Source organism: Cucurbita maxima, unplaced genomic scaffold (assembly GCF_002738345.1).
Source record: "Cucurbita maxima cultivar Rimu unplaced genomic scaffold, Cmax_1.0 Cma_Scf00117, whole genome shotgun sequence".
NCBI lineage: Eukaryota > Viridiplantae > Streptophyta > Magnoliopsida > Cucurbitales > Cucurbitaceae > Cucurbita > Cucurbita maxima.
In genome coordinates this window covers 219026-232512 of record NW_019272133.1, presented here as the reverse complement: position 1 = coordinate 232512, position 13487 = coordinate 219026, and the positions used below count along the sequence as shown (strand labels likewise).

Genomic DNA, 13487 nt, shown 5'->3' with positions numbered 1-13487 from the left:
AATTATGTGGACTCAAACCCTTCGGATCATGGCCGCTTTCATGGTCACTTTCATTTTCCTCCTCGCCCTAACCAAAGCTCAAAACGCCCCTGGTGACTACCTCGCGCTTCACAACCGAGCTCGAGCCGAGGTCGGCGTCGGGCCCATGCAATGGAGCAGGTGACTACCTCGCGCTTCACAACCGAGCTCGAGCCGAGGTCGGCGTCGGGCCCATGCAATGGAGCAACACCGTGGCCGCGTACGCTCAAGCCTATGCGGAAAAAAGAAAGGGTGAAAACATAGTCGCGGGCTACTACCCTGAGTTCACCGGGGCGGATGCAGTGAAGCTGTGGGCGAACGAGAAGCCGCTGTATGATCATGCATCGAATAAATGCGTGGGTGGTGAATGTGGGCACTACACTCAGATGGTGTGGCAGAGCTCGGTGCGGCTTGGATGTGCTAGAGTGCCTTGCAAGGCTAATTCTCAGTATGTTGTTTGCAATTATGACCCTCCAGGAAACTATATTGGGGAAAAGCCTTATGATTCTTGGGTGGTATGAAGAGATTTGGTTTTAAAATTTTTATGAATATTAATAAAGTTTGTGAGAGAATCATGAATTTATTTATTGAAATAAAACTACGATATTGTCTACAATAGTATTATATTGTCTAGAGCATAAACTCTTGTTGCTGTGTTTTGACTTCCTTACTTATAAACTCATGATCATAGAGTCTCCCCTCTCATTAAGTACACCACATAGAGCCACATTTGAAGCCTATAGATTACCTATGATCATAGAGACTCCCCTCGAACAAAATACACCATAGAGCCTCCCTCGAACAAAATACACCATAGTGCCTCCCCTTAAGTCGATGGATTTCTAAAAGAAACTCCCTTTAATCGAGACTCGACTTCTTTCTTCGGAGACCTTGAACAAAATACGAAATTTGTTCGACACTTTTAACTACGATTTTTAGGCTTACAACTTTTTCGTTCGACATACCTAAGTTAAGTTCATAGTTTGATACCATGTAACTAATCATGAATCTCTATAATGTTATATGATATTTGTCAACTTTGAACATAATATCATGGGTTTGCTTCGATCTCCCACAAGAAGTCATGTTAATGAAAATGTATTCTTTAGTTATAAATCTATGATCATTTCCGAACAGTCTTCAACACTGAGAGCATCAGCCACCAGCCAATTGTTGTTCCAAGTCACCCGGAAGAAATGCCCTCGGCGGAGATGCGGAAAACCAGTTTAAGGTGTTTTCAGCCTCCAAATCGAGAGAACCACGACGACGGCGATTAACTCCGCTGCAGTATGATACCCACACAGGAGACGAAGACTCACTGCCACAACCTACCGCCGTTTACCAGCTCTGAATATGGAGACCAACGGGGCCAAAGTGACTAAAGGACACCCGACGCTCAAAAGGCGACCATTTGTTTTCTTACTTTACTTATTTGCACTCCATTCATCTTTTTCTCGGCTTCGTGGGAAATAAAACAATAATAATAAATAATCAAAATGGTAAAATCAAAGAAATGCCTGTTTTTGTTGAATTACTGAAATTCCCTTTTATCGAAATACTGAAATACTGAAATTTGATAGGTACTGTGATCATTGGGCAATGCTCATGAAAAACTTCTTTAGTACTGGGTTTGGTGGAGAATGTGATTCCTGCACCAATATGACACATTGTTTTAACAAATACCAAGAAGAAGCACATTGATGATCATAAATTGAAAGATTTCAAAGCAAAGAATTATCTATTTCAAGCATTAGAACGTTCGATCTCGGAGACAACCCTCAACAAGGATACAGAAACTCAATTCATTATACCTGATGATGGCGTTGAGGATCCATTGACCTATAAACAGGCAATGAATGATGAAGATAGAGATCTGTGGATCAAAGCCATGAATCTTGAAATGGAGTCAATGTACTTCAATTCAGTCTGGGAACTTGTAGATCAACCAGATGGGGTAAAACCTATTGGTTGCAAATGGATCTATAAGAGGAAACGAGACCAAACCGGTAAGGTACAAACCTTTAAAGCTCGTCTTGTAGAAAAGGGTTATACCCAAAGAGAGGGGGTGGACTATGAAGAAACCTTCTCTCCTGTTGCTATGCTTAAATCGATTAGAATACTCTTGTCTATTGCCACATTTTATGATTTTGAAATTTGGCAAATGGATGTCAAGATAGCCTTTCTAAAGGGCAATCTTGAAGAGAGTATCTATATTGCTCAACCAGATGGGTTCATTAAACAAGATCACAAGCATAGGGTTTGCAAGCTTAAAAGATCCATTTATGGGTTAAAGCAAGCATCTCGATCCTGGAATATAAATTTTGATACCGCGATCAAATCTTATGGCTCGAAACAGAATGTTGACGAACCTTGTGTTTATAAAGGATAGTAAACTCTATAGTAGCTTTCTTAGTGTTATACGTTGACGATATTCTACTCATTGGGAATGATGTGGGATTTCTGACTGGCATTAAGCATTGGCGAGCGACACAATTCCAAATGAAAGATTTGGGAGAGACTCAGTTTGTTCTTGGAATCCAAATTGTTCATAATCGCAAGAACAAAACACTAGCATTGTCTTAGGCATCGTATACGACAAAATATTGATTCGATATAAAATGGAGGACTCCAAGAAAGGATTTTTACCTTTCCGGCATGGAGTTTATTTGTCGAAGGAACAAAGTCATAAGACACCTCAAGAAATTAAGGATATGAGACACATTCTCTATGCATCAGCAGTCGGTAGTCTGATGTATGCCATACTATGTACCCGACCTAACATATGCTATGCTGTGGGAATTGTCAGTAGATATCAGTCCAATCCGGGACGCGTTCATTGGAATGCCGTTAAGAATATCCTCAAGTTTCTTAGGTGAACGAGAGACTATATGCTAATGTACAGTGCTAAGAATCTGATCCTTACAAGGTACACTGACTCAGATTTTTAGACCGATGTAGATTCGAGGAAATCGACATGAGGATTTGTCTCACTCTGAACGGAGGAGCAATAATATGGAGAAGCATAAAGTAAGGTTGCATCGCTAATTCTACCATGGAGGCTGAGTATGTTGCTGCTTGTGAAGCAGCGAAAGAATCTGTATGGCTTATAAAGTTCTTAACTTATTTGGAAGTCGTTCCAAATATGCATCTTCCCATCACTCTTTATTGTGATAACAGTGGAGCAGTTGCAAATTTGAAAGAACCAAGAACCCATAACCGAAGAAAACATATTGAGCGCAAATATCATCTCATAAGGGAGATTGTGCAACGAGGAGATGTGATCATCACACAGATAGCTTCGGAGCACAACATTGCTGATCCATTTACAAAGCCTCTCACGGCTAAAGTGTTTGAAGGGCACCTAGTGAGTCTAGGACTACGAGTTATGTAATCTAGGGCAAGTGAGAGAAAAGGCAAGAGTATATGATGATTATATAATTGTTATATAAAGCATGTTAGATGCATGTTATAGGTTATTTTCAACGTCATAAAACGAGATAGACGTTAAAATCTATAATGAAAATAAGTGCATGCTCGCTTAAGGTTAAGAACCAAGCACAATCAATTTTAATAGTTAAAATAGGTCGATGTCTTGTAAAATTTTGCTTACAAGAAAGCTCACCTGGCACGATCTTGACTAAGGCTGGAGGTACTTAAGTTGACGGTTTACGGAACACCTACTACTTAGTGGGAGATCGGACCGATACTTGAGCTTAGTTAGCCCAGTTTTATGAGCATACTTGAGTGATGTAAGTTCTGGAAAAATTACCTAGACTTAGGTTATATTTAATTAGCCGAAATATACCTAAGTAATGAGTATACCCAACCGTTTAAAATACTTAGTGGGAGGAAAAAAGTATATGAGATACATCGTTTTCCTTTTCACGCTCTCTGAAAAATTCACACCGTGAGATTCATGCTCGGCCTCGTGTCGCCCTGGGAGCGTCCTCCATTCGGAAGGTATTTGCATGAGTCAATAACAAGGTGAATAGAGAAAGTACTTATAGTAAGTGGAAGAAGGAAGTATATCAACACGTCCTATGGTCTCCACCACTAGGTTGCACCGTGAGATTCTCATGTTCCGCCTGCATGTTGCCCTAGAGCAACTACCCATTCGGAGGGTCGTAACATGGGAGTCGAAACAATGAAAACTCCAGAAATGGATACTATTTCTTAGGGCCATTCCCAACTTTGGCTTTTTCATTCAATAGCATTGTTGGGACCGATCTATGAGGCCTGAAATTGGTGGGTCACACTTGCGAAGAATTACTAAGAGTCAGTGTTTAAGTCAAGAATGTCTTCGTTTGGTGAATGAGTGATTGACTGCCCCTCGGTAGCAGTTGCTCTAACTCACTAAAGTATCGTTGCAAATTAATAATTTTTTTTTGGTACATTATTACATTTGCTAAAACTGATTGGATTAAACAGCATTAAGTCAAATCACTAATAGAATTTTCTTTATATCTCAGCATGAAAAACTCAATAGTACAATTACTCGCTTTTGAGAAATCAAACCTGAACACAATACTGGTAATTGATGATTTAAGGTTTGTTTTAACTGAGGAATGTCCTCCAAAACCCAGCTTAAATGCAAACCGAACAGTTCGGGATGCGTATGACAGATGGATAAAGGCAAATGACAAAGCCCGAGTGTACATTCTAGCCAGTTTATCTGATCTTTTCGCTAAGAAACACGATGTTATGGGTACTGCTAAAGAGATTATGGAATCTCTAAAAGGGATGTTTGGACAACCGTCCTTCTCCACTCGACATGAAGCCATAAAATACATTTACAACTGTCGTATGAAAGAATGGACCTCAGTTAGAGAACATGTCCTGGACATGATGGTCCATTTCAATGTGGCAGAAGAAAATGAAGCTGTCATTGATGAGAAGAGTCAAGTCAGTTTTATCATGGAGTCTCTTTCGAAGAGCTTTCCGCACAAATGTGGTGATGAACAAAATAGAATATAACTTGACTGCTCTTCTCAATGAGCTACAGACTTATCAGTCCCTCTTAACGAACAAGGGACGTACAAGAGAAGCAAATGTTGCTATCTTCAAGAAATTACAATGAGTATCATCCTCCAAAAATAAGTTTGAACCTTCAACTTCTAAAAGTGTTTTGATGAAGAAGAAGGGTAAAGGGAAAAATAAGATTCCTACTAACCGCAAATACAAGGCTCAAAAGGCAGATAAAGGAAAACGTTTCCATTGCAACGAAAATGAGCACTGGAAGAGAAACTGCCCAAAATACCTTGTAGAGAAGAAAGTTAAAAAGACACAACAAGGTAAATATGATTTACTCGTTGTAGAAATATGTTTAGTAGAGTATGATAACTCAACTTGGATACTAGATCCAGGGGCCACTAATCATATTTGTTCTTTTTACCAGGAAACTAGCTCCTGGAGAATGCTTGCGGACGGCGAGATAACACTCATGGTTGGAACAGGAGAGGTTGTCTCAGCAAGATCAGTAGGAAATTTAAAGTTATTTTTTGGAGATAGATTCATTATATTAGATAATGTATTTTTTGTTCCAAGAATGAAAAGAAATCTAATATCTATCTCTTGTTTATTAAAACAATTGTATAAAGTATCTTTTGAAATCAATGAAATGTTCATTTGCAAAAGAGGCATTCATATTTGTTCTGCAAAACTAGAAAACAACTTATATATGTCAAAACTGAGCATAACAAAAGCTATTTTAAATACCGAGATGTTTAAAATAGTTGAAACTCAAAATAAACGACAAAAGATTTCTCCTAATACCTACCTTTGGCATTTAAGACTAGGCCACATTAATCTCAATAGGATTGAGAGATCGGTTAAAAGAGGACTTTTAAATAAGTTAGAAGACAACTCTTTCCCTCCATGTGAGTCTTGTCTTGAGGGTAAAATGACTAAACGATCGTTTTCCGAAAAAGGTTATAGAGCCAAAGAAACCTTAGAACTCATGCATACAAATCTCTGTGGTCCAATGAATGTCAAAGCACGAGGAGGATATGAATATTTCATCAGTTTTATTGATGATTATTCAAGGTATGACTATCTTTACCTAATGTGTCACAAGTTCGAAGCTCTTTAAAAATTCAGAGAGTATAAGACTGAGGTTGAGAATCTATTAGGTAAAACTATTAAAATACTTCGATTAGATTGAGGAGGAGAGTACATGGACTTAAGATTTCAGGACTATATGATAGAACATGGAATAAAGTCCCAACTCTCAGCCCCTGGTATGCCTGAACAAAATGATGTATGAGAAAGGAGAAATAAAACTTTTTTAGACATGGTACGGTCTATGATGAGTTTCACTCAATTACCCGATCCGTTTTGGGGATATGCAGTGGAGACTGCCACATACATTTTGAACATGGTTCCTACTAAGAGTGTTTGAGAAACATTTTATGAGTTATGGAAATGGCGTAAAGGTAATTTACGTCACTTCAGAATTTGGGGATGTCCAGCACATGTGTTGTTGCTAAACCTCAAGAAATTAGAACTTCGTTCAAAATTATGTCTATTCGTAGGATACCCCAAAGAGACGAAAGGTAGTTTGTTTTATGACCTTCAAGAAAATAGAGTGTTTGTATCAACAAACGCTACATTCTTAGAGGAAGACCATGTAAGAAATCATCAACCTTGCAGCAAACTAATATTAAGTGAGATTTCTAAAGAAGCTACTGATAATACAACAACAGTTGTTCATCAAGCTGGTCCTTCAACAAGAGTTGTTGATGGAGATGACACTTCTGGTCAATCCCATCCTTCTCAAGAGTTGACAATGCCTCGACGTAGTGGGAGGGTTATAACTCAACCTGATCGTTACTTGGATTTCATAGAAACTCAAGTCATCATACCTGATGATGGCGTTGAGGATCCATTGACCTATAAACAGGCAATGAATGATGAAGATAGAGATCAGTGGATCAAAACCATGAATCTTGAAATGGAGTCAATGTACTTCAATTCAGTCTGGGAACTTGTAGATCAACAAGATGGGGTAAAACCTATTAGTTGCAAATGGATCTATAAGAGGAAACGAGGCCAAACCGGTAAGGTACAAACCTTTAAAGCTCGTCTTGTAGAAAAGGGTTATACTCAAAGAGAGGGGGTGGACTATGAAGAAACCTTCTCTCCTGTTGCTATGCTTAAATTGATTAGAATACTCTTGTCTATTGCCACATTTTATGATTATGAAATTTGGCAAATGGATGATAAGACAGTCTTTCTAAACGGAAATCTTGAAGAGAGTATCTATATGGGTCTACCAAATGGGTTCACTGAACAGGATCACAAACATAGGGTTTGCAAGCTTAAAAGATCCATTTATGGGTTAAAGCAAGCATCTCGATCTTGGAATATAAAGTTTGATACCGCGATCAAATCTTATGGCTTTAAACAGAATGTTGACGAACCTTGTGTTTATAAAAGGATTGTCAACTAGCTGTCCTAGTGTTGTACGTTGACGATATTCTACTCATTGGGAATGATGTGGGATTTCTGACTGACATTAAGCATTGGCTAGCGACACAATTCCAAATGAAAGATTTGGGAGAGGCTCAGTTTGTTCTTGGAATCCAAATTGTTCGTTATCGTAAGAACAAAACACTAGCATTGTCTTAGGCATCGTATACGACAAAATGTTGATTCGATATAAAATGGAGGACTCCAAGAAAGGATTTTTACCTTTCCGGCATGGAGTTTATTTGTCGAAGGAACAAAGTCATAAAACACCTCAAGAAATTAAGGATATGAGACACATTCCCTATGCATCGCAGTCGGTAGTCTGATGTATGCCATACTATGTACCCGACCTGACATATGCTATGCTGTGAGAATTATCAGTAGATATCAGTCCAATCCGGGACGCGTTCATTGGAATGCCGTTAAGAATATCCTAAGTTTCTTAGGAGAACGAGAGACTATATGCTAATGTACAGTGCTAAGGATCTGATCCTTACAAGGTACACTGACTCAGATTTTCAGACCGATGTAGATTCGAGGAAATCGACATCAGGATTTGTCTCACTCTGAACGGAGGAGAAATAATACGGAGAAGCATAAAGTAAGGTTGGATCGCTAATTCTACCATGGAGGCTGAGTATGTTGCTGCTTGTGAAGCAGCGAAAGAATCTGTATGGCTTATAAAGTTCTTAACTGATTTGGAAGTCGTTCCAAATATGCATCTTCCCATCACTCTTTATTGTGATAACAGTGGAGCAGTTGCAAATTTGAAAGAACCAAAAAGCCATAACCGAAGAAAACATATTGAGCGCAAATATCATCTCATAAGGGAGATTGTGCAACGAGGAGATGTGATCATCACACAGATAGCTTCGGAGCACAACATTGCTGATCCATTTACAAAGCCTCTCACGGCTAAAGTGTTTGAAGGGCACCTAGTGAGTCTAGGACTACGAGTTATGTAATCTAGGGCAAGTGGGAGAAAAGGCAAGAGTATGTGATGATTATATAATTGTTATATAAAGCATGTTAGATGCATGTTATAGGTTATTTTCAACGTCATAAAACGAGATAGACGTTAAAATCTATAATGAAAATAAGTGCATGCTCGCTTAAGGTTAAGAACCAAGCACAATCAATTTTAATAGTTAAAATAGGTCGATGTCTTGTAAAATTTTGCTTACAAGAAAGCTCACCTGGCACGATCTTGACTAAGGATGGAGGTACTTAAGTTGACGGTTTACGGAACACCTACTACTTAGTGGGAGATCGGACCAATACTTGAGCTTAGTTAGCCCAGTTTTATGAGCATGCTTGAGTGATGTAAGTTCTGGAAAAATTACCTAGACTTAGGTTATATTTAATTAGCCGAAATATACCTAAGTAATGAGTAAACCCAACCGTTTAAAATACTTAGTGGGAGGAAAAAAGTATATGAGATACATCGTTTTCCTTTTCACGCTCTCTGAAAAATTCACACCGTGAGATTCATGCTCGGCCTCGTGTCGCCCTGGGAGCGTCCTCCATTCGGAAGGTATTTGCATGAGTCAATAACAAGGTTAATAGAGAAAGTACTTATAGTAAGTGGAAGAAGGAAGTATATCAACACGTCCTATGGTCTCCACCACTAGGTTGCACCGTGAGATTCTCATGTTCCGCCTGCATGTTGCCCTAGAGCAACTACCCATTCGGAGGGTCGTAACATGGGAGTCGAAACAACGCAAACTCCAGAAATGGATACTATTTCTTAGGGCCATTTCCGACTTCGGCTTTTTCATTCAATAGCATTGTTGGGACCGATCTATGAGGCCTGACATTGGTGGGTCACACTTGCGAAGAATTACTAAGAGTCAGTGTTTAAGTCAAGAATGTCTTCGTTTGGTGAATGAGTGATTGACTGCCCCTCGGTAGCAGTTGCTCTAACTCACTAAAGTATCGTTGCAAATTAATAATTTTTTTTGGTACATTATTACATTTGCTAAAACTGATTGGATTAAACCGCATTAAGTCAAATCACTAATAGAATTTTCTTTATATCTCAGCATGACAAACTCAATAGTACAATTACTCGCTTTTGAGAAATCAAACCTGAACACAATACTGGTAATTGATGATTTAAGGTTTGTTTTAACTGAGGAATGTCCTCCAAAACCCAGTTCAGAGTGGGTATTGCGAAAAGGGATGTTTGGACAACCGTCCTTCTCCACTCGGCATGAAGCCATAAAATACATTTACAACTGTCGTATGAAAGAATGGACCTCAGTTAGAGAACATGTCCTGGACATGATGGTCCATTTCAATGTGGCAGAAGAAAATGAAGCTGTCATTGATGAGAAGAGTCAAGTCAGTTTTATCATGGAGTCTCTTCCGAAGATCTTTCCGCATAAATGTGGTGATGAACAAATTATAATATAACTTGACTGCTCTTCTCAATGTGCTACAGACTTATCAATCCCTCTTAACGAACAAGGGACGTACAGGAGAAGCAAATGTTGCTATCTTCAAGAAATTACAACGAGTATCATCCTCCAAAAATAGGTTTGAACCTTCAACTTCTAAAAGTGTTTTGATGAAGAAGAAGGGTAAAGGGAAAAATAAGATTCCTACTAACCGCAAATACAAGGCTCAAAAGGCAGATAAAGGAAAATGTTTCCATTGCAACGAAAATGAGCACTGGAAGAGAAACTGCCCAAAATACCTTGTAGAGAAGAAAGCTAAAAAGACACAACAAGGTAAATATGATTTACTCGTTGTAGAAATATGTTTAGTAGAGTATGATAACTCAACTTGGATACTAGATCCAGGGGCCACTAATCATATTTGTTCTTTTTACAAGGAAACTAGCTCCTGGAGAATGCTTGCGGACGGCGAGATAACACTCATGGTTGGAACAGGAGAGGTTGTCTCAGCAAGATCAGTAGGAAATTTAAAGTTATTTTTTGGAGATAGATTCATTATATTAGATAATGTATTTTTTGTTCCAAGAATGAAAAGAAATCTAATATCTATCTCTTGTTTATTAAAACAATTGTATAAAGTATCTTTTGAAATCAATGAAATGTTCATTTGCAAAAGAGGCATTCATATTTGTTCTGCAAAACTAGAAAACAAGGTATGACTATCTTTACCTAATGTGTCACAAGTTCGAAGCTCTTTAAAAATTCAGAGAGTATAAGACTGAGGTTGAGAATCTATTAGGTAAAACTATTAAAATACTTCGATTAGATCGAGGAGGAGAGTACATGGACTTAAGATTTCAAGACTATATGATAGAACATGGAATAAAGTCCCAACTCTCAGCCCCTGGTATGCCTGAACAAAATGATGTATCAGAAAGGAGAAATAAAACTTTTTTAGACATGGTACGGTCTATGATGAGTTTCGCTCAATTACCCGATCCGTTTTGGGGATATGCAGTGGAGACTGCCACATACATTTTGAACATGGTTCCTATTAAGAGTGTTTTAGAAACACTTTATGAGTTATGGAAATGGCGTAAAGGTAATTTACGTCACTTCAGAATTTGGGGATGTCCAGCACATGTGTTGTTACAAAACCTCAAGAAATTAGAACTTCGTTCAAAATTATGTCTATTCGTAGGATACCCCAAAGAGACGAAAGGTGGTTTGTTTTATGACCTTCAAGAAAATAGAGTGTTTGTATCAACAAACGCTACATTCTTAGAAGAAGACCACGTAAGAAATCATCAACCTTGCAGCAAACTAATATTAAGTGAGATTTCTAAAGAAGCTACTGATAATACAACAACAGTTGTTGATCAAGCTGGTCCTTCACAAGAGTTGTTGATGGAGATGACACTTCTGGTCAATCCCATCCTTCTCAAGAGTTGACAATGCCTCGACGTAGTAGGAGGGTTATAACTCAACCTGATCGTTACTTAGGTTTCGCAGAAACTCAAGTCATCATACCTGATGATGGTGTTGAGGATGCATTGACCTATAAACAGGCAATGAATGATGAAGATAGAGATCAGTGGATCAAAGCCATGAATCTTGAAATGGAGTCAATGTACTTCAATTCAGTCTGGGAACTTGTAGATCAACCAGATGGGGTAAAACCTATTAGTTGCAAATGGATCTATAAGAGGAAACGAGACCAAATCGGTAAGGTACAAACCTTTAAAGCTCGTCTTGTAGAAAAGGGTTATACCCAAAGAGAGGGGGTGGACTATGAAGAAACCTTCTCTCCTGTTGCTATGCTTAAATTGATTAGAATACTCTTGTCTATTGCCACATTTTATGATTATGAAATTTGGCAAATGGATGTCAAGATAGCCTTTCTAAAGGGCAATCTTGAAGAGAGTATCTATATTGCTCAACCAGATGGGTTCATTAAACAAGATCACAAGCATAGGGTTTGCAAGCTTAAAAGATCCATTTATGGGTTGAAGTAAGCATCTTGATCCTGGAATATAAAGTTTGATACCGCGATCAAATCTTATGGCTTTAAATAGAATGTTGACGAACCTTGTGTTTATAAAAGGATTGTCAACTAGCTTTCCTAGTGTTGTACGTTGACGATATTCTACTCATTGGGAATGATGTGGGATTTTTGACTGACATTAAGAATTGGCTAGCGACACAATTCCAAATGAAATATTTGGGAGAGGCTCAGTTTGTTCTTGGAATCCAAATTGTTCGGAATCGTAAGAAAAAAACACTAGCATTGTCTCAAGCATCGTAATCGACAAAATGTTGATTCGATATAAGATGTAGAACTCCAAGAAAGGATTATTACCTTTCAGGCATGGAGTTCATTTGTTGAAGGAACAAAGTCCTAAGACACCTTAAGAAATTGAGGATATGAGACACATTCCCTATGCATCAGCAGTCGGTAGTTTGATGTATGCCATGCTATGTCCCGAACCTGACATATGCTATGCTGTGGGAATTGTCAGCAGATATCAGTCCAATCCAGGACGTGCTCATTGGACTGCCGTTAAGAATATAATCAAGTATCTTAGGAGAACGAGGGACTATATGCTAATGTACGGTGCTAAGGATCTGATCCTTACACGGTACACTAACTCAGATTTTTAGACTGATGTAGATTTGAGGAAATCGACATCAGGATCTATCTTCACTTTGAACGAAGGAGCAATAATATCGCGAAGCATAAAGCAAGGTTGCATTTCTGATTCAACCATGGAGGCTGAGTATGTTGCTGCTTGTGAAGCAGCGAAAGAATCTGTATGGCTTAGAAAGTTCTTAACTGATTTGGAAGTCGTTCCAAATATGCATCTTCCCGTCACTCTTTATTGTGATAACAGTGGAGCAGTTGCAAATTCGAAAGAACCAAGAAGCCATAAGCGAGGAAAACATATTGAACGCAAATATCATCTGATAAGGGAGATTGAGCAACGAGGAGATGTGATCGTCACACAGATAGTTTCGGAGCACAACATTGCTGATCCATTTACAAAGCCTCTCACGGCTAAAGTGTTTGAAGGGCACCTAGTGAGTCTAGGGCTACGAGTTATGTAATCTAGGGCAAGTGGGAGAAAAGGCATGAGTATTTGATGCCCTAGTTTATTGTATTTATGTCTCTCTCTACTCAACGTTATAAAACCCCACTGGAGTTTTAGTCCAAGTGGGTGTTTGTTGGGTTTTATGTCCTAAAACTCATAGTTTGTAAACAAAGACATATTCTATTTTCAATAAAGTTATTACTGATGTTTATTCAGTAAAGATTGTTATTGAATAAAGTGAACTTTACGATCATTAATCTAAATCCAATAAACTAAGAACACTTTGGCTATAGTATGATTACTTGAACTATATGTAGAGTCTCTCTTCATATATGCTAAATCCCTCCCAAGTTTAGTCACTCACCGGATTCAACAATTCTGTTCTAAGGATGGAGGATAGTGGAGAAGACACTAGTGGTGGATCGAAACCGGTTCGTGAGGAAAAAAGAATTTGAACTACAAAAGGTTAGTATTCAAATTCATTAAGTTTTAATACTTATGAACATGCTAGTTA

The 13487-nt window shown here is 38.4% G+C and overlaps 1 protein-coding gene across 1 annotated transcript; it reads left to right on the top strand.

Moving 5' to 3' along the window:
• The first annotated feature begins 212 nt into the window (after window positions 1–212).
• Window positions 213–539, top strand: LOC111473382 (basic form of pathogenesis-related protein 1-like). The gene has a single exon (XM_023118923.1). The coding sequence runs from the start codon at window positions 213–215 to the stop codon at window positions 537–539; it is 327 nt and encodes a 108-aa protein (XP_022974691.1).
• Window positions 540–13487: the final 12948 nt, after the last annotated feature.